At 39.1% G+C, this 24,320-nt stretch overlaps 1 protein-coding gene across 1 annotated transcript; it reads left to right on the top strand.

Annotated features, from left to right (window-relative positions):
* The first annotated feature begins 34 nt into the window (after positions 1-34).
* VPS26B (VPS26 retromer complex component B) lies at positions 35-24,314 on the top strand. Its single transcript, XM_051986639.1, has 6 exons — positions 35-527; positions 13,206-13,362; positions 18,157-18,321; positions 19,688-19,863; positions 21,452-21,594; positions 22,086-24,314. The coding sequence occupies exons 1-6, from the start codon at positions 305-307 to the stop codon at positions 22,230-22,232; spliced, it is 1,011 nt and encodes a 336-aa protein (XP_051842599.1). The 5' UTR covers positions 35-304; the 3' UTR covers positions 22,233-24,314.
* The last annotated feature ends 6 nt before the right edge of the window (positions 24,315-24,320 follow it).

Genomic DNA, 24,320 nt, shown 5'->3' with positions numbered 1-24,320 from the left:
TAGAGACTGGCTCCCCTCATCCAGGACCCCCGCCCCCCTCTGCCGCGTAGCCAGCGAAGCCTAGCGGTGCGTGCCCGGGGCGGAGGCTGGGGGCCGGCTCCTTGGGGGGCTTTGCAGGGAGTGCACCCCACCGTGCCGGGCCCCCCGGCTCCGTGCTGCTCCAGGGGCTGCCGCGGGTTCGTTCGCTTTTGGTTGGGGCGTTGCATCCCCACGCCCGGCTCGCCTCGCCCGGGCAGCCCCGCCGCGGGTGCAGCGTCGCCAGCCCCCTGCCCGGGCCAGGCCAGGCCGACCGGCCGGCGGGGAGATGAGCTTCTTCGGCTTCGGGCAGAGCGCTGAGGTGGAGATTTTGCTGAGCGATGCCGAGAGCAGGAAGCGAGCGGAGCACAAGACGGAGGATGGCAAGAAAGAGAAGTATTTCCTATTTTACGATGGAGAGACAGTCTCCGGGAAGGTGAGCCTCGCGCTCAAGAACCCCAACAAGCGGCTGGAGCACCAGGGGATCAAGATCGAATTCATCGGACAGATTGGTGAGTGCGCCTGCTGGGGCTTGGACCTGGAACGGAGAAACTGCCCCAAAGCACTGCCCCTACCTACCCCGAGCCCTGAGACTGAGGGTTGGGATTGGAGGGGGTGGGGGAAGAAAAGAGGAGAGGGAAGGAGCAAGGATGGGGGGGTGGGGAGGGAACCTCGGCCTGAAATGTCACCGCACTGTGAGGGGGAGAGTGGTAGGTTGGGAGCGTCTGGGGGTGGAAGGATGTGGGGAGGGGTTGATGCTCATTACAATAACTGCCCTTGATATTTATAGTGAGGGGGAAGGAATTTTCACATGCATTATCTCATTTAATCCTAGCCGCCACCCCGTGAAGAACAGAACAGGTGGTCCCCCATTTTACAGATGAGGAAACTGAGGCCCAGAGAAGTTAAGTGTTGTCCAAGGTTACCGTAGTCAATACAAGCAGAGCTGAAGATCCAGACCTAGATCTTCAGATCTCCAGAGCTTCAAAGTTCTTTCTGTCTTAGACAGGCCTCTTGTCTGGTCCTGGGAGCGGTTGGAGGGAGGTGGGGAGAGAGCAGAATAAAAAGGGAGGATAAACTGGAGCGGGGATTTCTTCACTCTTGTACCTGTAGCCAAGCTCTTTTCCTGGTCTTGATTTAACATACTTTGACCTTGTAGGTGCTTTGGGTTCTTGATTCCTGAAGTAACCCCTTTTCACTCTTTGGTGTCGTCTTATTGTGTGTATCTACACTATTGAGCCTCAAAGGAAAGGCAGCACCACTGTCTGTCCCTCGAGTGGATGGTACAGGGCTTTTATTATCTGTCAGACTGGGAAGAAACCTGCTCAATCATTTCCCATTCGTATTAACTTTAATTTTGAGCTGCTTGTATATAGAAAAGATTTTCAGGAGGGGTGTGTGTGTGTGCATGCGTGCAGGCGGGCCTGCCACAATTATATATTGTAGTTTTTTTAGCTGTCACCTCTCAGCAAAAAAATAACAATGACAATAACTGTAATAATATTGAGCTTTGCAGCATGCCATTCAAGGCCAAATTGTCTCAGATTCTGAATCTTAACATTTTCTTTGCTTATTCCACTTTCAAGTTATCCTGAAATAAACTCTGTTATTAGGTCAAGGACTGGATTCATAGGAATTACCATGTAGTCTAGAGAAGACCTTTGGAAAATCCACAATATATATACTTTTCATATAGATCTTTTTCAGAGTGTAATGGATAAATATTATATTCATATGAGGTCAGCAGAAGTTTTATCGCCATTTTGCAGATGAAGAAAAAATTGGAAATGTCTATATAAAATGAAAATGTCTCTATTGTGTTCCTGTCAGCAGGGAGGCAAAACAGGAAGCCAGATTTCTAACTTTCCTCGTCTAGTGCTGTTTAAAGGATCTTGCCTCTTTGTGGAAAAAGAAAGTCAAACCAGCCTGAGAAAAGAATGACCCTGTAGGAGTATTTTTGATTGTTGTTGCTTTAAATTATTTATGGAAATTAATTGTGTCTTGAAAAGAGCTGGAAGAATGAGATCTACATCCTTTGACTTACAAGAAACACTTTAGTAAATAAATTAATGTAGGTATTTAACTAGTTGGCTTTCTTTAGTCATTTTCCAAGATTTCACTGATATTTTTAAAAATACAGAGATAGGTGTTGCACTAAAATTTGGGGGACATGAAAAAATAAAGTTCTGCCTAACTAGAATTTGATGTTTTAATGGGATGCTTAGAGTTTAATGACAGATTGTGGGATACATTTTGGCTGTATTTTCCCCATCACCCTGGAACCTACCTGAGTCAGTACCACATGATAAAGAGAAGAAAAGGTTCCTAGCTTTAAAATTCTGGCAACTCCTTTTCTTGAAGTTTATCTTGTGGGAAAAAGTCCTGAGATTCTGTGATTCTGCCTGGATTATAAGGAAAGAATGGAAGAAAACACTATATATACTTTACTTCTGTGGGCTGGGATCTAATTCTTGATTCAAAAGACATCATTGTGGCTATTTTACAGAATCTCAGGAGTTGGAAGCAATCTCCCAGAGCTTCTGATCCACATTTAAATGGGAATTCCCCATCTGTAGTATCCTCAGTATAGTTAATCAACCTTCACTTAAAGCTTTAGTGTATGGAAATTCATTATCTCCTAAAGTAGCCCATCCTCATTTTGGGTAACTATTTTTTTTTAAGTCAACAATTATAAATACCGATTAAGTACAATAGCTGACATTTATATAGAACTTTAAGGCGTGCAAAGCAATTTTTATGTACTTGATTTTATTTCCTACAACAACCTTATGTGGTAGGTGCTATTATTATCCTGATTTTACAGATGAAATATAACCTATCAGGTTAGATGTTGTAGGAGGCATGCAAAGATGAAAAGTCTTCACAATCTGGCTTCATCCCACCTTTCCACCCTTGTTCCCCTTTAAGCAATGCATATTTCAGCCAAACTGAATTAGTCACCATTTCTTAACGATGTGCACAGCATTGTTAGGAAGTTTTTGTACCATCAAACTGAAATCTGCTTCTTTGCAGCCTCCATTTATTTCTAATTTTGCTCTTTTGCGGCCAACCTGAACAATTTAATCCTACTTCATTATGATAGCCCTTCAGGTATTTGAAGTTAATTTTCAGGTCCCCACTATCTTCAGTCTCCTGGAAATTTTCCAGTTATTCCGATTGATTTTGATTGACCTTCTTTGAATATTCCAGGTTTCCCCCAGCCCAAAATGTACCCTGAACTCAACAAAAAGGCCTACAGACAATTGGACTCTGATAGCAACCTCCCACATTCTGGACACTGCCTCATTAATGCCATTTGTGATTGCATTAGCTCTTTTTGTCTGCCAGAAAAGACTGATGATTCACTGAGCTTTCTGTCTACTAAAACCTCTAGCTCTTTTAACCAGCATGGATTCCTTTTCTCTTCTGCAGTTTATTTTTTTTTAATCAAGTGTATGGTTTTGCATTTATTGGGCCTAACTCATTGTCCTAGTCTTTCAAGATCTTTTCGGATACTGATTTCTGCCTTTCTTTGTTAGCTGTCCCTCCCTGCTTTGTGTCATTGTGTACAATTGATAGGCATTTCATCTCTGCTTTCATATGTAAGGCAAGATTTTAAAACGTGTCAACTATCAATCCAAGAACAACCCTTAGAAGCAAGCATTCTCTTATAGATCTCCCTCCAAGTGTGCATTCATGTATTAATGACTAACCCTAACTGTTCAACTAGTTCTAATACTAGTACTAACTATACTAAAACTAGACCATGTAAACTCTTGCCCACAAAAACGTCTTTAAGCTCTTATAAATACTTTGAGAAAATATAGATATGCTGTGTCTTACAACATTCTCCTGACCTGACAGTCTAAGTAAATGTGTGAAAAGAATGAGGTCAGTTTTCCATTGCTTGTTCTTAATAACTCTTGATAGTCCTTCTGTTTCTAAAATCCTCTTTAATAATGCATTCTAAAATGGTGCTAATAATTCTGTCTCAGAAACTGTTTACACTGATAATTCTTCTAATTGAACACTTTGAGGTAGTCTGAGTATTCTGGGTAGAGTTAATTGAAGCTTTGTATAAAGTAGAATGTGCTAGTCCCCAATTTTGTCTACTATTAAACAAGGAGAGTATTCCCTGGGCAAGATTATTTATGGTAAGAAAAGAGAAGGGTCATGGAACAATGCAGGCTAATGTAATGTATGTCTAAACACATTTTTATGTGCCAAGCATTGAGAATACAGATATTAAAAGCTAAACAGACCCTGGTCTCATTCTAATTAGAAGAGAAACATAATCAAACATATTAAGCTGCTACTCTATGCCAGAAGCTGTTGATGCAGATATGAAAAAGATAATTCCTGCCCTCAGGAAGCTTACAGTCCAAAGTGGGGAGTGGGGGAAGGGAAGACAACACATTAAAGAAAGCTGAACAGCTTGGGGTGGGCAGGGGAGAATGCCCTAGACAAACCAAAAAAGTACAAAATAAGTACAGCTGGGTGGGAAATGAGATGTCATTCCTAACATCCAGATGGTATTGTTCATTGTTCTGCCTCCAATCAAAGAGGTAGAAAGTATTGATGAGATATGAGCACAAGATTGATTGGATCTTGCAAAATAGAGATTTCCCAGTAATAAATCGGGGTATGTTGGAGAAATCAAAGAAGTCTAAAATGAGTAATAAATACACAGACATATAAGAGGTTTCACCTATTGGGTTGATAGAAAGACTAAGTGGTCTATGGGATGTAATAGATTATATGGCAACAACCAGGGACCAGAAGGCAAATCAGTATACAGTAGTCCCTAGAAAGCAATGGCAAGACAAATGATAGGCAGCCAATGCTGTTAGAAGAGAGTAATACCTTTCACACATTTAATGTGTGCAGAAGAGCACTGTGCTAAGAGATTAAAAAGTATCTATAGATACTTTGTATCTATCAGTGCACTATGGTTCCTTCCATTGTGCAGCTGTTAATTTAGTTAAGCAATTGTAACAGATTAATGCACAAGAATGTAAGAAGTGGTAAAGGGCTTTGAAAAATTAGATTGAGAAAGGTCATAAATTAAGAGGATTCAGGGAGGCTTCTTAGAGTAAATAACTCATGGGTTGTCTTTAAATGATCAATAATTCAAAGAGATGAGTGAAAGGTGCTACCAGAAGGTAGTTATATTTGGGATGGCCTAAAATAAAGATATTTCCTTTGTTCCCATAACATAGATAGTGAAATTGGCCTGGGATTTTAAAGTGGAGTTAGATTTGACATGGTATTATGGCAAAGTGGCTCCCCAACATTTAAAAAGACACCTTTCTTCACCATTCATTAATCCAATCCTCCTCATGCTTTTTCCCTACTAAGGTATTGTACGTGGGGAGCTTATTTTCATGTATTTGAGAAGTTTCTGTGGATCTACTTCATTTTTGTGAGCCCAAATAAGTGACTTTGCTGAAGCTGATAGTGTTTGACGTATTAATTAAATATGTGAAAGCCAGAGACAAATAGAACTTCAGCCATATTGCCATTTGTGGGGAAAATGGCCATTATTAGTATGTACTCTGTGCTATTCTGACATTTTCTTTCTTTTCGGTTCAAGGAAATCTTGATTGATCTAAATCATACAATTTTTGAATCTTCTAAATCATAAATATGATGCTACTAAATCATAAGTTTTTATATTAGATTGTACAAAAAGCCCACTCAGCCTGAAAATTATCATTTTTTGTTTATTGTATCATATTTGAATTTTACATATATATTATACTTATATACATATTTTATTTCTTCCCCCAAACTCTCTAAGGTTTTTTTTTTTTCCTTTGCTTATAACTTTAAATCAGACATTTATGTTTCCTACATTTCCTACATCTGTTAAATATGATCAGGACAGGCCTTTGACAAATCTGAGCTGTGCTGTCCGCTGGATGATTGGTTTTGTAGATTCTCAATAGGAAAATTTTTATCTTGGGCCTCTTTAGTATATTACTCAGGTTTTCATTGCATCTTAATCACTGCGCATTCTATTGTATTGTAATTTTTGAGATTGCAAATCATTGTTAAATTTAGCAAACCTTTAGAAGATAAATCACATACTTCATTGCCAAATGTTAATGCTTATTGGGTGCCATTGTGAATTATCTGGACCTCTGCTCTCCTCTGTTCACCAAAAGACAAAGCCCCTGCTTTCAAACAGCTTCCATTTTAACTTTTAAAAAGTTGATCACATAGATTATACTGAGCAATTATAAATTCAGAGAATTGGCTTAGCACTCACATCTGAACCCTAAACTTCTTCAGAAGGATTTCTCTTTATTTTCTGAAGACCTAGACCCTTTGAACTTAATGGTCAGTACTTCTTTGTTACTGCTACCAATTATGTTATTCCCTCCTCCCCCCCCCCCAAAAAAAAAAAATCACATTTGAGAACCCTGTTACTTGTCCTGGATATGCTTGTCTTTTTATTTATTTTTTTAAAATAAGTTTTAGATTCTTTTTACATTTACAAAAACATTTGTGGGTTTTGGAGGTGACTGCTGGTCTGGCCTTCAGGCTTTGCCCTTTGGTCCTTCTAAGAAGCAATTGTTTTTGATTTAGGGACTTGACAGGGAGTGAGGAATGGGTACATACACCTCATCCCCCATACTCAGCTCAAATAGTTCATCCTAGCTTGTCATAAACTTGCCTGAGCTTGTTCATCAAAACCTGTGGCAGAAAAAAATGCTAAAAGTCTAGAGAACCCAAGTTTTGTTTTGTGGTTTTTCGTTTCCGGCTACTAAACATTCTTATGCAAAGTTGTGGCTGAGTCTTCCTAAGTATTGAGGGGGACTGAGGAAGAGTGTGGGGGGTGTTATGTCAGTGTGCCACAGGCTATCAGGTTGTCAGTTTTTTTATTTATACTCTGTAAGTTTTATTAATCAGATTAGTTTCTGCTCACCACTCAACATACTTTGAAATCTTTGCTTAATACCCTATTTAGAAAATAACAACTCATTTTAGGTTTAATTTAGTAGGCATTTACTGAGTGTATATTTTTTACATAAGTGAGTGCTGATTTTTTCAAAGTGTAAGACAGAAATGTTGTCTATTCTTAGAGAACTCAAAAAGGTGAAATATAACTACACATACAAATATATGAATACAAGGTATTTTATTGGGGGTAAAACTAGATAATCTTTAAAGTTCCATTCAGCAAATGAATTATGAACCACATATGAACTACAGTGAATAGTAATGGCCAATAAGTGCTGTAAGAAATCACAGCAGGAAGAAATCACTATCACAGAATAGTTTGCAGAAGATTTTATTTAAGGGGCCTTAAAGCTTTAATCAGCTATTGACATACAAGAGCCACCTGACAGCAGCACTATCACTTCTGGATGGTTGTAGCAGGTGTTGATTTTATGAGAGATGTTGTGGAGGCAAACTTTCCAAAGGAGAAGAGGATGTAGTCAGAACAGGCGTTTAAATCTCTCATCAGTCTCCTGGCTTGGCCCTTTGATGTGTTGGCCTATTTAATTACTCCTACTAAAAAAGTCTTATCCAGGTTCTTCTTCCCATTACTGAAGGAACTCTGGGAGTTTCCTATTCAGGAACAGCTCTCGAATGCTGCTTGTATGCCCCACGTTCAGGCACCATATGTTGTCGTACAGGAGCCACCTGACAGTGGCTGACAGTGACAGTTGGAGATCCAACCTAGACCTGCAGAATGGATCTCCTCTTGTGTAGAGTGTATACAAGGAGACTGAGAGGCAGTTGCTGTTCTCTGACCAAGAAGCTGTTGCGTTGTCTGACCTCTCTCCTCTTCCCTCTGCCTTTTAATTTATCTCATTCCCAGGCCACAACACTAGCAAAGGCTGCCCTGCAACTCTTTCAGATGTTAGGATCCACAGCTGTGGAGGCTCTGGGACAATGACCTATCCCTTAACAATCAGCTTACATTTAAGTGCCTACTATGTGCTAGGCAATGTGTCGAGGACCTTCCAGTCTAATAAAGGGCAGACAGCATACAAATAACTGCATACAGACCAAATACATACTAGGAAAGATTTTTTTGTAGAAGGTAGGACTATAGCCAAGACTTGAAGGAAGACCGGAAAACTAGGGAGTAGAAGTGGAATAGCACTTGGATAAGTCAGATATAACAACAAAGTTTAATCTAGGAATGAAGGAAAAAGAATAAGCATAGATTATATATTGCATGGATAAAGAGAAATACTTTTTAATTTTTCCCCTAATTTGTATTTTCCAAGCCATTACTTTAACTCATTAGTACAGGTGACTCTATATTAACTTAAAATATTTATTATATCAGTAATATAATTATGAAATACATATTTCCAAAAATATTAAAGGATTTGTAAATTTTAGGTGATTAATGCAAACAGTTCTCAATAAAGTATAATAAATGGTTATTTGCAGTTACAGAAGTAAAAATGGAAGTATGCAGCCTGTGAAAGCTCTACTCAAGGTCTACTACTTACATAAGGCCTTCCCTCATTTCTCTAATATCTCATTCACCTAAAGTTAGTTTGTCTGTGTTTTGTATTTATTTATCTATAGCAGTGATTTTACTCTTAGGAATATAAGCCTCTGAGGGCAGGAGCTATTTCTTTGTGTGTGTGTGTGTCCCCTCAACATCTTGCATAATGCATAATTCAACAGCACTTAATACTTATTGAATTAATATAATATATTATATATTTTATATATATATATATATACATATATATATATACATATATACATATACATATATATATACGTATATATATATATGGTATGGCTTAGAACAAAACTAAGTTATGACTCATTTTCAATCCAGCAAGTCAAAAATCTTAATTGCTTCTCCAGCTTGCCAAGCTGTAGTTGGGACTTAATGATGAAGAGACACTTTGGACTTGGCTATACTGCCTTGTGTTCTTTCCAAGACTAAGACCCAGTATGATATCCAGAATAAAAGTAATCCTTTCACTCAGCAGTAAGTCCCAAGACTGCAATCTTGTGGTGAAATGTCAGATCAGTTCCTATCTTGAGTGAATTCATTTCTCAATAGTTCTGAACTTTTGAAATGAGAACCTAGATGCAAAATTGGTTTCCTTCTGTTTGTTTTAGAAGGGGGTTTGATAAAAGAGAACTTCCTTCTCAGATAATCTTTTAAATTCCTGCTTTCTATTCTGAAATGTCTGGCTTTCAGGGACTGGAGCTAATAGCTAGGAATAGTTTTGTGGGGGTTTTTTTGTTTGTTTGTTTGTTTGTTTTTTAATGAACATTATTTACAACTGCAACCCTTGCAATTTTTACTTTTTGAAACTGTGAGTTATTTGGTTTGCTACATTGTCCTATGACTCCAATTCTTTGCCAATATATCCTTGGTTTGTTATTTTTAACATTCACAGTGTATAAAGGAAATCCAGCTCTTCAACAAACTGCAAGGTAGAACTATTACCACAGGAGCATCACAACTCAACTAATAATGATGAAAAATCAAAATCTAGTCCCATTACACAGTAACCAGCTTTCCTGTTATAACTTGATGGAAGATAAGGCTTCTATGGATCTAAAAGAGAAAAATGTTTGAAGTGAATCTGACACTAGTGATGCAAGAAAAATCCACCTATGGGTGGGTATGGACTTTTGCATACCATATATTGTCAGACTGTTGATAATGTTGGTTTTTCTGAACTGATTTTTTCCTCATATTTTTTGTTATGTTGGATTGGAGATAGGAAAGGACACTTTGGAAATTAAAGTGATGTAAAAAGATATCAAGTGTTGTTGTTGTTATTGTTTTAATAACCAAAAAAAAGAGAAACAGACAGAAATGGGATCCTAGTATGCTAAGTACTACAGGATAAAAAAAAAAAGAACTCTTCAGGGCATAAAAACAGAATATTACAATAACAACTAATCCTTACCTCATCACTAGAAATAAGATGGAGATAACTACAGTATCTTCAAAAGTAAGTTAGAAGTAAATAAAAGAATTAAAGAAGAAAATTAAAGATCAAAGGGTAATTTGGAAAGACATCCAGCATTTATTAATGGTCTTCTCTGTGCTACATCATACTAACTTGTGTGCATACAAAAACAAAATGAATTGGGCGCTGTTCTCTAGGAGTTTACTATCTTGTCAAGGAGAATAGCATGCATATACAAGTATTTATAAAAATAAATATTTAAAAATATTATGAGTAGATTTTTTAAAAATCCAAATAATTGCTAATTTAGAGCAGATAGGAAGAAATCTTAATAAAGCAGCAGACACTGAAAAAGAGATATTGTGCAGAATGCAACATCAGAACCAGAATTTTTTTTAATACAACAAAATTGAAAATATAATTGAAGTAACCTGTCCAAATCAGTTTTCTGAAGACAATTCACTGAGACAGTCTGAGAAATGCAATTAAGTTAAACCACACTTTTGAAAAAAATCATACCATTAAACTGCCAAGGAATACTGGAAAAAGAAAGCAGAATGCATTGAAGACACCATCAAAAAGGAATCCTAAATATTACTCCCCCTCAAGTGCACAATTACAATGTGAAACAATTTAATTGGCAGAAATAATGAGGAAGCAGCTATTCAAATCCTATAAAACCTATTTATCAAGGGAACATGCATTTATTAAGTGCTCACTATGTGCTGTTATTCAAATATTTTATTTGATCCTCACAACAATCCTGAAGGGTTATTATCACCATCTTGCAGTGGGGGAAACTGAGGCAGACAGAAGTCAAATGACTTGTTCAGGGTCAAAGACCTATTAAGAGTTCGATGTTAGGTTTGAACTTAGGACTTGCCGACTAAGTGTTCTATTCATTTTGCCACCTAGTTGCTTCTAAAAAATTAAAATAACATCCAGTAGGTCTAATCATATGATTCTGAGAAAAAGGAAAGACTCTCAATAAGATTACTTATTTTCAATCATTCTCCTTCAAAGAAAAAAGAAATTATCTGGCTTTTGAAATGTAAATGTAGCAAAGTAAAGGTAAATAAGCCTATGTAGCATTAAAAAATGATTTATTGTTTTTATGGTTTAGGGAAGCATGTTTCATTTTTCAAGATATTGTCTATTAAGTCTTTGAGGGAAAGGGGAAGAATCCTGAGGCTAATCCCATAATCACCATGACTATACTATTAGAAAGGTCTGATAGGGCAGCAGAAATATTTTGGTATTCTTTGAAATCTTGGAGTCCCAAGGAAAGAACCTTCAATAAATGGTGGTGGGTTCTCACTGGGGCTCCAATAATACCTTTGTCTGAGCTGAAAGGTAATTATAATACTGAGAAACACAAAAAGTAGAATTGATGGATCTGGATTGAGAAGAATGGTACTCTTGTCTCTGTAGATGAAGATGGAAAACACAGATTGTTTCAATGAAAACAAGCTTGCTAGTACTTGGTGCTGATTTTTTAAAAGTAATATTTAACAGTATTGGATGGAAGGAAAAATAAAAAGTCAATCATTAACTTAACCAAAAGAAGGAAAATAAGAATTGGGATAGCTTACTACTTTACTTGGTTTGAGGGTGGAACTCTGCCCTTCCTCTCCCTCTCCATTTAAATTGGGCTCTGGAGTGATCAGTTCTCTTGAGCCCTTGGGAGTGGGAAGAGCTTGGTTTCAGCCTTGCTGTTGCCATAGATTCCTTGTCCCTTTTTCCCCAAGTAGCAAATAAGATGGTTCTGAACTGTTTTGTTTCCTTAGCTTTTCTGGACAGCCCAAGAGCTTTATCCCTCTTTTTATATGATTTTATGTCTGCAGAATATTTTTTTAGATGTATTATTAAGAAAAGAAACAAGGTTTTCAGTATTATGGCCTCTAAAAACAGGATGTGGTGTTATCCTACCCCCAGAGTATTTTCACTCTGATTACAGAAAGCAAACACCCAAGACTAAAATTTAGAAGATAAGAGTGTAAACACATAACTTCACATCATAAAGTGACTTAAGTGATAAGAACCTCTAAACAAGGATCAGGCAGGCTTTGTGAGTTTCTAAGTTGGACCTCTATGCCAAGTTGGCCTAATTAATGCTAAAATACATTGTATAAATATATTTGTATTTATCCTTTTGCTAATTCACAAAGTACTTAACCTTGTCATAGCCCCTTGAGGCAAATAGTAGAGGTCTCAATATTTTCATTTTATAATTGAGGGAAAAGGCCATGGTTCTTCCTGGTGCAAAAATGGAAGAACAGAAGGCCTATTCCACTAAATTAGATTAGATTTTTAAGATTCTTACTCTTTTTTCCATCATGGATCTTTTTAAGTGGTCTGATGAAATCTATAAACCCCCTTCTCAAACGAGTGTTTTTAGGCTTAAAAGGAAAGGATAATGAAATGCAGAGATCAAAATTAAAAAAAAAAAAAAAAAAAGTTCATGGATCCCAGATTAAGAACTCCTAGACTAGGGGTATGGAAATTTGGGTTCTAGACTTTATCCCAGCTCTACTAGCTGCATGTTCTATGTTATGTCACTCAACTTCCCTATGGTTTTGCTTTCCTCAGCTATCAAATAGGATGGCAAGATCATATGGTATTAAAATTAAATAATGCAACTAAAATTGCTTTGGACAGCTAAAAAGACAGTTGGCCACATAGGATTGTGATGTAAACTGCTCTGCAAATTTTAATGCAATATGCTAGCTATAATTAATGCAATTATCTATTATAGGATATTGGACTTAGAATCAAGAAGACCCATATTCCAATTTTGGCCCAGCAGGGACTGTGTAACTCTTAGGCAAATCATTTCATTTTTCTATGCTTCTACCTCTTGTTCTGTTAAGTGGGGATGTAACGCTTGTACCAAATTCATAGGATTACTGAGAGAATGTGTGTAAATGTGAGTAAAGCATTTTGCAAACTTTTTAGTAGAATATAATTTTTAGTTAGTAGCTGTAGTTTCTTTACACAGCTCTTAGTTTACTACTGAGGCACTGCATTGCTCATGGGACCCACAGGATTTCAGTGAGGCAGTGATTGCAAAAAGGATTGTCAGAGCAGGGAGGAAAAAATTGGAGTAGAAGGGAAGAAGAGTTTATGGACTGATAGTTCTATGATGTAAGGATCAGAAGTTGAGTAAAGGGGATGGCTAAAGTGTCAGTAAATCAAGTAGCTTTTTCTGACAACTGCTTTCTTGGGTTAACTTGAGTTAAGGAACCTAAATGGAAGAGGTGATTATTGTCTCCCCAGAGCTCTACTATGATCGAGGGAACCACCACGAGTTTGTGTCATTGGTGAAGGACCTAGCCCGGCCTGGTGAGTTCACACAGTCCCAGACCTTCGACTTTGAGTTCACCCATGTGGAAAAGCCCTACGAATCTTACACAGGACAGAATGTGAAGCTAAGGTAAGTTGTGCCCCATGGGGCAGGGCTCCACACCCACTCTTATTTCCACTTTCTCCCAGTCAGTCATCAAGAGCAAAAGGGAAGCCCAGGATGGGGGTCATCTCCTTTTGCTAGGCTTTCCTGAAAAGTTAGGGTGTATCTGACTTAATGGAAAAAGCACCTGGGGTACACCTGGTGACTTTTAGTCCTTGCTCCTGTTGTTGGACCAAGTTATCTGCTTGATTACTCAGTTTCCCTTTTTTTTTTTTTTTTTTTTTAAACAACGGGACATGCTATTCAGTTTACCTAATAATGGTGTTTTGGAGATAAAGCAACCTTTTTGTTATTGTAGAGTCACATCCAATTTTTCATGACCCTGTTTGGAGTTTTCTTGGCAAAGATGCCAAAGGGGTTTGCCACTTCTGTCTCCAGCTCATCTTACAGATGAGGAAACTGAGGCAAACAGGCTTAAGTGACTTGTCCAGGATCATCAGCTAATAAATGTTTGAGGCCAGACTTGAACTCAGGTCTTCCTCACTCCAGGACTAGCACTGTTCACAATGTCACCTATCTGCCCCAGAATGAGATAATATGCAAATTATTTAACAAACATTAAGTGTAAGATATGTTGCAGCTAAAAGGGAACTTACCGGGATAAGAAGTGGCTTGTCCATAGTCACAGCTGGAATAAGAAGCATTTTGTATAAGCTTGGGGCTTCAGAGACTTGAGAAAAGGGGGCTGGAGCTAAGAACTCTGGTGTTTGCTTTCTTCCCATCTCCACTGACCAGAGAATAAAGTGAAAACCTGAAAAGAACTTGGAGATGATTCTGGCCTCATGATAAGGGAGGAAACTGAGGCCCAAGTACGGTTAAAAGGTTATATGGATCAAAATTTGAGCCCAAGGTCCCCTTGTTTGAGTTTTATAAAGATGCCGGTCATACTCATTAACCTTTCTTGATTTTACAAGTTTAGTTCATTGCTTTGACTTTTTGCATGTAACTAAGGGCTAAGGCTAGACCAGGGATGCCAACGATATATGTTTTTCCTGCCCTCTGACCTCAGAAGGCTTGATAGATGCCCATTTTTTAAAATCTTTATGTGGAAATCTGAATTTGTGTTGCTATTTTTATTCTTTCAAACACATTAATTTCTGTCTTTTAAGTGTGGAAAGGTAGCTGGCTTCTGATTTCATGTTGTATATAGATGACCTTGGCCTCAAACCCAAGTCCTCTGGTTTCAAGTCAACATGCTACCCCTCTTATTGATTAGACAAAATAAAATACTGAGTTGGAGAGTCAAGGGGATGGGTTGGGATGAATAGAATAAGAAGAACAGAAAGATTTTCTAAAGGGAAAAACAATAAATATTCAAAGAATTGCAAGTAATCTAAATAAATTGGAATATACACAGTTTGTGAGAAGTGATGAGAATTTTGACTAGAGAGAACACTTGAGAATAGATTGTAGAGGACATAGAAGACCACTTAAGGAATATTTCTTTATTCACTAGACAGATGCTGTGGAAGGGCATAAGGCTTCATGCATTAGAACTATTAATGTTGGCAGTTTGAAGGAAGAATTATAAAAATAAGAAGAGCCTGGGGTTGGGAAGCCAGTTAGGATGCTTCTTGCATCTTGCAATATGGGCTTATAGTTTGAGCTGTGGTGAGGGAGTAGGGACAGAAGGAACAAGATTCCAGAGATTCTAGAGGGGTGACTTGAGGGTAGTTGGCAACCAGTGTGATTATGGAAAGAATAGTAAGAGTAAGATACTCTTATAGGAGGGAGAGTAGAATAAACAATGTTTCTAGTTCAGAATAATCATGGTGATTGGACAGTTACACTTCAGAAATATGGAAAGGGCTAGTATGTAGAAGAGGAGGTGTTTGGATTTCAATTTCTTTAAAGTATTTTTGAGATAGTAGGTGAAAATGCTCATTGAGCAGTTGGAAATCTGAAACTGGAGTTTGGGAGAGATTGAGATTAAAGAGTTGTTATCCACATAGGGAAAGTAGTTGAAACTCTGGAAATGGATTAGCTCTCTGTGGGAAGAATTATGAAAAACAAATAAAAAGACTAAGAATAGAATTATCTGTTTGCTCATTTCCTAAACACCTACTATAAGTTAGGCATTTTAGCTGATGCTAAAAGTTGAAAGACACATAAGACACACAAGATACACACACACACACACACACACACACACACACACACACACACACACACACACAAAACCCTATCTTTCTGGAGACTACATTCCATTGGAGGAAAACAACTGGGAAATCAAATGCAAATTATTTTTTTAAAATAGATGCAAAACAATTGGGAGAGAGGGAATTGTTTTATGAGATGACACTTGAGGTAGGTTTTGAAGGTTTATACCTAGAATTTGATAAGGCAGAAATGAAGAGGGAGTGAATTCCAGATATGGGGAATAGGCTTTGGTGAAGCATGGAGAAAGGAATTTTACATATGAAGAACATCAAGTCAATCAGTTTGATTGGAATATAAACTATGCAGGAAACTCTTTTTTGTGTCACTACTAGAGAGACTAGTACTGGAGTAGAGAAGGCTATAAAGGATCTTTTTAAAGTACAGGAACTCCTGCAGCTTCTTGAGCCTGATCTGCTTAGCTCCAGAGAACAAAACCAAGAGTAGAGGATAGAAATGGCAAAAAGTACACAAAACCTTACCCAAGCCATAAACTCCTTAAAAATTAAAATGGATCAAATTGAAAGTTGTGACTCCATGCAACAAGAAATATAAAAACAAAAATCAAAAGACTGAAAAAAAATTGGTGAAAATTTAAGTTATCTCATAGCAAAAACAACTGATCTAGAAAACATATCAAGGAAAGAAATAATTTAAGAACACTGGACTTCATGAAAACTATCTGTAATATCTTCCCTAAAAAAGAGTCTGAACATCATATTTCAAGAAATCAAGAAAAAAACCTGCCTGGATTTCTTACAATCAAAGGCTAAAATGAAACATAATCAACAGGAGCCCTCATAGGAAAAAAAAAAAATGAAAACTGCAAGCACATAGCCAAAATCCAGAGCTTTCAAGTCAAAGAAAAAGTACTGTAAGCAAACATAAAGAAAGAATTCAGGTACTGAGGATCCACAGGATCACACAAGACTTAACAGCTACAACTTTTAAAAAGCAAAGAATCTGGGAAGATAAAATATAACATGCTTATAACCACAATAATTTGCCCAGCCCAGCTGAGTAAAAAAATAGATTTTTAATGAAACACAGGACTTCTAAGCTTTCTTAAAGAAAAGATTACAGCTGAGTACCAACTTTGAATTCAAGAGAAACATAAAGGGTTATTTTGGGCAAGTTTTTTTTTTTTTTTTAAAGGACTAAAGAAGGATGAGGAATCTATCTTTTAAAGTAGATGATATAAGTATTCCTTCAGAATATCACCAGGCCTACAAGTGCTTTTGTTATGATCTTAGAAGAAAGGGAAGGAAAAAAGGCATTAGAAAAATGAGGGAAATTATCCCACATATTACACAGGTAGAAGTCTGTACAAGGAGGAAATGGGAGGGTTGGGCGATAACTTCAACCTCAATTTCTTCTGAAACGGTCAAAGGAATTTAGAAAACAAGAGTTGGATGCAAGAAATACATCTTATTCAACGAAGTAATATGGAGGAAAAGGGTAATTCAAGAAGAAATTAGTCATAAGCAAAATAGTTTAAACACAAAGGGTGGATATTAAGAAAGGTTCAAGAGGTCAGAAAAGAGAAAGTCTGCAATTGAGATCTTTGGGAAGTGGTGGATGAATTCCAAATGATTACTATGAGATCTAAGGCACAGCTCTACTGATACATTTTTGAGGAAGATGAGGAATTTCAAGGTCCAAGTCTTATAAGCATGAGTATTAAAGTTGTACGAAGTCATCGGTTTTCTCATCAGGTTCTTCTTTTGGCTTGATTGCATAAAGCAGAATTTTAAGGTTGGAAGAGATCTTAAGGATCTAGACCAACTTCCTGCCCCATGTAAGAATTCCTTGATGGTCATCCAGACTCTTCTTAAGCACCTCTAATTACTGGGAATTTACTACCTAGCAAATAAACCACTTGTTAAAGTTACAATTGTTAGATAATTCTTCCTTATACTGAGTTAGAAAGTTCTTCCCTGCAGCTTGTACCCTGTGATTCTGGTTTATTCTTTTCCATTCCAGGTGATATAATTAGTAGAGTACTACACTTATAGTTAGAAAGACAAGTTCAAATCCAGCCTCAGACACTTAACTAGGTGTGTGATTCTGGGCAAGGCACAACCTTTCTGAGCCTCACGTTTCTCATTTGTAGAATGAGAGGATTAGACTTGATAGCCCCCAATGTCCTTTTCAGCTCTGAATTAATAGTTAACATGTATTAAGTACCTACTATGTGCCAGTATGATTAGCCTAGAAGTACAAAAAGATGGCAAAATATAAATAAGCTATATACAAGGTAAATAGAAATTAATCAGCAGAAGAAAAAATCAGAATTAACAAGGGTTGGGGAAGGCTTCCTTAAAGAACAGGATTTTACTTGTGACTTAAAGGAAGCCTTCTCTCCACTGGGTATAATTTCAGCCCAGGGCACTGTCAATTATACCTCTGGGTATATAAGTAAGTAAATATGTGTGCTTGTAAATATACATATTTTTCAAAATATACATGTATGTATATACATATAGAAGCCTTTGTATACATGTATTTATACACACACACACACACACACACACAGAGTTTTGGGTGTGTAAAATATTTTGTAACCAGGAACTGTCTTAATCCATAATGGCTTAATATCTGCAGGTATTTCCTCAGAGCCACCATCAGCCGCCGACTCAATGATGTTGTCAAGGAGATGGACATTGTGGTCCATACACTTAGTACATATCCAGAGCTCAATTCATCAATCAAAATGGAGGTTGGGATTGAGGACTGTCTGCACATCGAATTTGAGTACAATAAATCCAAGTGAGTATCCTTGCCCTGGAACAAGGAAGGGTTTTTTTAACCTGGGTTCTATGGATTCGAATGAGGAAAAAAATAACATTGTTACTTTCACCGATTTAACAAGCTTAGTAATTCCTCCAATTATTTAAAAAACATTACTGAAGTCTTTAAGTTTTACCAGACTGACAAAAGATATACATGACACAATAAAGGTGGCGTAAGAGATAATTGCTTGTTATGAGGGAATAGGCAAAGGAGAAGGACCATTAGAATTCCAACCATCAAAAAAGAATTTGATCTTTGTAGTATAATAGTGCTCCAGCATAGGTCAGGAGATCTAGTTTGCATCCTTCCTCAGACACTTAAAGCTGTATAATGGGCAAGTCACTTAAATTTCCAGTGTTCCAATGGTTTCTCCTTAGCAGATGCCTGTTGCCTTGCTGAACTTCAGGCTCTATGTGTCCAAAAAGATGTCATCTTCTCCCTCTATTGAGAACATCTCTCTCCTCCAGTTAACTCTGATAGATAATCTCAGAATCCTCCTTTCTTCTGAAACCTCTCTAGCCAATCATTGATCAGTTTTACCTCCATAACATCTTGTGAATGAGTGTTCTTATCTCCACTCTTAGTTATCAGGCCTGTTATCCTCCTGAATGGTGTCCTTGCCTCCAATTTCTCCCCTTTTTAATCCATCAACTGACTACTCTCCTTCCCACCTATCCTCATACATACAAATTTAGTAGAGGAGGAAATTAAGGCCCTGTGACTTTTCCAAGAACACACCACCTAGGTCAGAGTTCAAACTCAAGTTCTGACTCTAAAGTTAACACTTAATATATTGCACTATTTTTAAGAGTTTTGGAAATACTGTGAACAATAGCAGTACTTCAGAATTAGTGTCAAATGTTCCAAAATTACAGCATTGCTGGGTCTATTTCACATGGCAAGTGTGATTAACACACTTTTGTTTATACTTAGTAGCTTCCCTTTCATTACTGCATGTAGATTCCTCTGCATGAGCCTTGTACTAGTCATCAAGAAGAGGAAAGACTAGTGTCCCAATGTCTAAGAGTCAGAGAACATATTGACACACAGTGTGCCCCAACAATGGAGATAGAGAATGATTGGAAATAAGTGTTTCTGAACAAAAACTTCCTGGACAGAGTAATTTTTAAACCAGGTTTTGGAAAATATAGAAAATGTGGAGAAAGGAATCTTTTGGGAAATAGCATCATAATTACTGATGGTTAAGGAGGGCAAATATGAGTGGGGTAAGCATTAGTAAATATGGCTCCCTGCTGAAAATGAGACAGATGGAAAGCTTTGGGACGGTCAGTTTTCCTAACCATCAAGTTCTTGTTCTCTTCCTTTCTCTCACTCAATACAGGTACCACTTGAAAGATGTGATTGTGGGGAAAATCTACTTCCTATTAGTGAGGATCAAAATCAAACACATGGAGATTGATATCATCAAGAGGGAGACAACAGGGACAGGCCCTAATGTTTACCATGAGAATGACACAATAGCCAAGTATGAGATCATGGATGGAGCACCTGTGAGAGGTAAGTTCCTGCAGTCCAGCCAACTTTTGCTAATCTTTACTTTCAAAATGTCCTTAAATTACAGCAGAGCATGAGGGTCTTTGTTTTAGAGAGATTGCCTAGTTTTCTTGTTCAGCAAATGATTATACATTTTGTAGATTTAGCTGCTTCTATTGCTTTACATTTTGGTTGTCTCCTTACTTAATAGCAGGAAATAGCATGCCTGTCAGTCATTTCTGCTCATCAGATGTAATTGAGAGTTACAGGGGGGAAAAATTAATTAAATTGGAGAATTTGTGATTCTTATTAATTCTAGTTTCCCATGCCTTTTTTTGGTAACTTCTTGGATCCCTTATCATTAAGAGTTGAATATAACAATTATAATTCCATCTTATTTTCTCTTTATAAATTTAAAGATTTCTTGGCACTTCCTCAGATTTATCTCTTTTATCTATATCTCACATATGAATGTCTCATAGATAGGGACATAGACACTTGCTAAGAAAACCCCTTCATCATCAACACAAACATTTGTTGAGAACCTAGCAAATGTACTCTGCAAGGTATAGGGAAGACCGGGATCCTTTTCTTGGGATTCCATCTTACTTATTTTTTCAAGAACTATGCAATCATCATCAATTTTCTGTCCTAGTAAAAAGGCATTTGAGTAGTCCAAAATCACCAAATGGATAACGACTGTATTGTGGGCTGCTGGTTTCTGATGACTCCCATCCATCCCCTGCCTTTCTTGTTTTGTTGAATTGAAGATTATAGATTCACTGGTCATTAAAGTGGAAAGACCTCAGGTCTCATTCAGCTCCCTCATTTTACTAGTGAATTTAAGCAACCTATTGAAGGATATAAGTTTAGCTTGTGGTATAACTAGAATTAGGGTCAGGGTCCCTCAGCAACCAGTCCAGTGGGAGCATTAAACAGCAGAACCACTCTTTTTAAATTAAGTTCTGTGTTTCTTGGGTACACACCAATCAGCAGTAGGGTAAAGGGAAACAACATTTCTGCACTGCCTACTATGTGCTAAATGTTTTTAAAATATCATTCTCATGTTATCTCATAGGAGATGGATGCAGTATATTGGTTAACATGGGGAACAATTGTGGATTTCACATTTGCCACAGAAGTCCCAAGACTGTACCTGTAGTTCAAATATTGATGACAGGCATGGGACCTGTGAGCAGAGAATTCCTGCTGATGGATTTTCTCCATCAGTGCAGGTCCTTCCCTCCTCACCTCCAGGTCTTGGAATAGCCCAGGGGTCTGTACCCTTGGTCATTTGTTCCCAAGATCAGTGCTTTTCCCACTCTACCACATGACCTCCCCCCCCCCCCCCCCGGCTCCCAATAGATAATATAAGCTTCTTCCCCCCATCTCCAACCCCTACTCCTGTTCATCTTCTAGTGAAGGCCCTCGGGGGAGCAGCAGCATGAAGCATTCTTCTTCCCCCTTTCATACCCTGAACAATGCTAATGGTGGCAGCTGGCGGGGAGACTCTCAGAAGCAGTCGGGCAGGCACTGTACCTTGGGACTGGCGGGTTGAGGGCCTTCCCCAGGCTAGGGTGCTGTTCTGCCCTGATTCCCTCCTTTTTTATAGGGGAATCCATCCCCATCCGGCTCTTTCTGGCTGGGTATGAGCTGACTCCCACCATGAGAGACATCAACAAGAAGTTCTCAGTGCGGTATTACCTGAACCTGGTGCTGATTGACGAAGAGGAGCGGCGCTACTTCAAACAGCAGGTGAGACCCAGCAGAGGCGGTGTCGTGCCACCTGTAGGGTGAGCTTCTCGGCCCGCTGCCCGGCAGCAGGCCTGCTGAGGGCCCTTCAGACCGAAGCCTGAGAGCAGAGGATGTTCCCACTAGCATGCTTTCCCCTCAGCATTAGTGGTAAGGCTCTGGAGCCCCTGGGATCTTCTGTTTGCCTGCTCATGTGGGGCACCACTGCCCGATCTGGAGTCAGGAACTGGGTTACTCCTTTTGTGATCCTGGCAACTACTTAAACTCTTGCATTTGTCTCAGTTTTCTCATCTATAAAACAAGGACAGTAATCGTACCTTTCTCCCAGAGAAAACGGAAGGATAAAATGAGATATTTGCAAAGCACTAAATAAGTGCCAGCTATCCCTATTCACCCAGTTCTCTCCAACAAGCCCTTTACAATGTCCTTGTGGAAAGGGGAGGGTAAGGGATTAAGGTTCTACAACTTATGGCACCTTGTCCTGTCCCCAACAGGAAGTGGTGTTATGGCGGAAAGGGGACATTGTACGAAAAAGTATGTCTCACCAGGCAGCCATTGCCTCCCAGCGCTTCGAGGGCACGTCTTCCCACCCTGAAGCCCGGACCCCTGGCCAGCTGTCTGATAACAACAGCCGGCAGTGAGGCTGCTGGGCTTCGCCCCTCGCCCACCCAACACCAGCTGCTCAAGGGGAAGGGGGGAGGGGAGCGTGATGCTCTGCAGATACTTTACACACAACCTGAGAAAACAAAAACAAATTCCATGTATGACTTTTAATTCTTTCTCTGAAGAACCTGAAGGGGACAGGTATAGAAGCATTCCCCTAAAACTCTGCCTGCAGCCCCAGGGAAGCTTGGAGAGCTTTAGAACCCAAGGGCTGACTTAGGGCAGGGGGTGGGGTGTATCCCCAAAGATATCCAATCCCTAGGGTGAAGGATCCTGCCCTTGGCAGGAAGGCTATTGGACCAAAAGCGTCTTAGAACAAAAGGTGATCTGTGTATCGAATAGAACGTTGGCAGGGTCTTACCTGTCCTTTGGCCCTTCACTGTCTGAGCTTCCCAAGCCAAGGGGCTAGGAGTGTAACTGGGATCTTCATTGGCAGATGCGGACCTTGGATGGTCCCAGTTAGACCAGCCCCTTCTTCTATCCCCAAGAATGTGATAGGAAGTAGGTTTAGGCAGGCAAAGCCCAGACTGGGCAAGAATAATTCAAGATCAGGAATCTACCTCTTTGAGAGTGGGAGTCTAGGATGTGGTGGTATGACACCACGAGAGGAGCCATCTCTTCTTCCCTGGCCCCAGTCTATTCCCTCTCTCAAAAAAATAAATTCCAGTGATGAGACATAGATACTCTACTTCCACCACATGCTTCCTTCATACTTAAATTATAATCATCCTCAGTCATGGAACAGAAGCCTGAGCAAAGGAACGACAGAGCCACACCTGGAAAGAGAAGGTCTCCAGGGGCAGTTGTGGGCAGCAACACTTAGCAAATATGAGACTTCTGAGCCATGCCGATAGGGATGGGATCAAGTCTTTCAGACAAGGCAGTCTGCTCCTGGAGTACTGCGCTCCCTGGCTTCTCCAGCTTCTGGTGTGGACACTGACACTTTAGAGATCAGAGGTCCTCCAAGTCTGGGAAACCGGGTTTTTTTAAAAGGAAAGGTCCTACTTGCCTTGAAGGGAAATAAGAGAAAGCGCAGCCTTGGCCCATGCTTCCCCCAAAGCCAATCCCTACCACCCCCCATGCCGCCTCCTGCCTTTCAGGGATATAGGGGCATGATTTTGCACCCCTGAAGATCTCTCTGTTGCAACCTCCCCAGACCCTTTAGAATCTAGTTCCCTATTTGTAAAAAAGGGAAATGACATGAGGGCCTCCAAAGAGGACAGTGGCTATCCTGGCTTCTAATAATTCTGCTTGCCAAATGGAATCTTCATCTTTACTAGATGAAGGCTCAGAGTCTAGGGAGAGCTATTGCTGTTTTGCCTATTTAAAAACAATCTCATCTGGATGTTTTTGTGATATAAAGGGAAGAGAGCCATTCCCCTTTTTGTGACTCTGTGTTCTGGAGAGCAGAAGCGCCCATCTGGAGATGAGCAATGGTCGACTTTTCTCAGCGAAGACCCCAACTCCTCCTCATAGAATCGGAGTTAATGAACACCCGTGGGTAAAGTCTCCCTTGGCTGCCCTGGGTCATGGGAAGATTAATGTCGTACTAAGGAGGATCTTGACTGCTTCAGAGCACAGAGTTAGGACTTCCAGTGTGCCTACCTGCTAATAGCTGGCAGCCCCCTTCTGTAACCTAACATGTCATTTTCTCTACTTTCCCCAGTGATGTGCAGATCTTTCCTGACTTTACTGATTTGTCAATTATAAGATTTTCTTATGGAAGGGGAGAGAGAACCCATTATGGTTCTCTCATGGGCAAGGCTCTTACACCAGATCTTTACTTTTCTCTTTCTGGTTCCCCCCCTTTTCCCTTTCCCTCTCCCTTCTCCAACTGTCACTGCGAGGGTAGCCCACTTCCACTTTTCCCATGCCCTCATCCTGGGGAGTGCATAGGTACTAAACCAAGCAGTGCAACTTGTAATTAAGCAGCTGCAGTGTTTACATGTTTCTTAATTTGTTGTCTTTTCAATGGCTGTATTTTAAAAAAACAAAAAACAAAAAAAACTTGTTTTAATCGTCTCTCTGATTAAAGGGAGCCACTGTGGCTCCAGAGACCACGTGCT

Source organism: Antechinus flavipes, chromosome 3 (genome assembly GCF_016432865.1).
Source record: "Antechinus flavipes isolate AdamAnt ecotype Samford, QLD, Australia chromosome 3, AdamAnt_v2, whole genome shotgun sequence".
Lineage (NCBI taxonomy): Eukaryota > Metazoa > Chordata > Mammalia > Dasyuromorphia > Dasyuridae > Antechinus > Antechinus flavipes.
This window is presented reverse-complemented; position numbering and strand designations above follow the sequence as displayed.

Excerpts from the sequence above, each read along its gene's own strand:
- VPS26B (XM_051986639.1), top strand. The coding sequence starts at position 305 with ATGAGCTTCTTCGGCTTCGGGCAGAGCGCTGAGGTGGAGATTTTGCTG. Across the intron at positions 528-13,205 it reads CGAATTCATCGGACAGATTG|AGCTCTACTATGATCGAGGG; the intron begins GTGAGTGCGCCT and ends TTGTCTCCCCAG. Across the intron at positions 21,595-22,085 it reads GGCGCTACTTCAAACAGCAG|GAAGTGGTGTTATGGCGGAA; the intron begins GTGAGACCCAGC and ends TGTCCCCAACAG.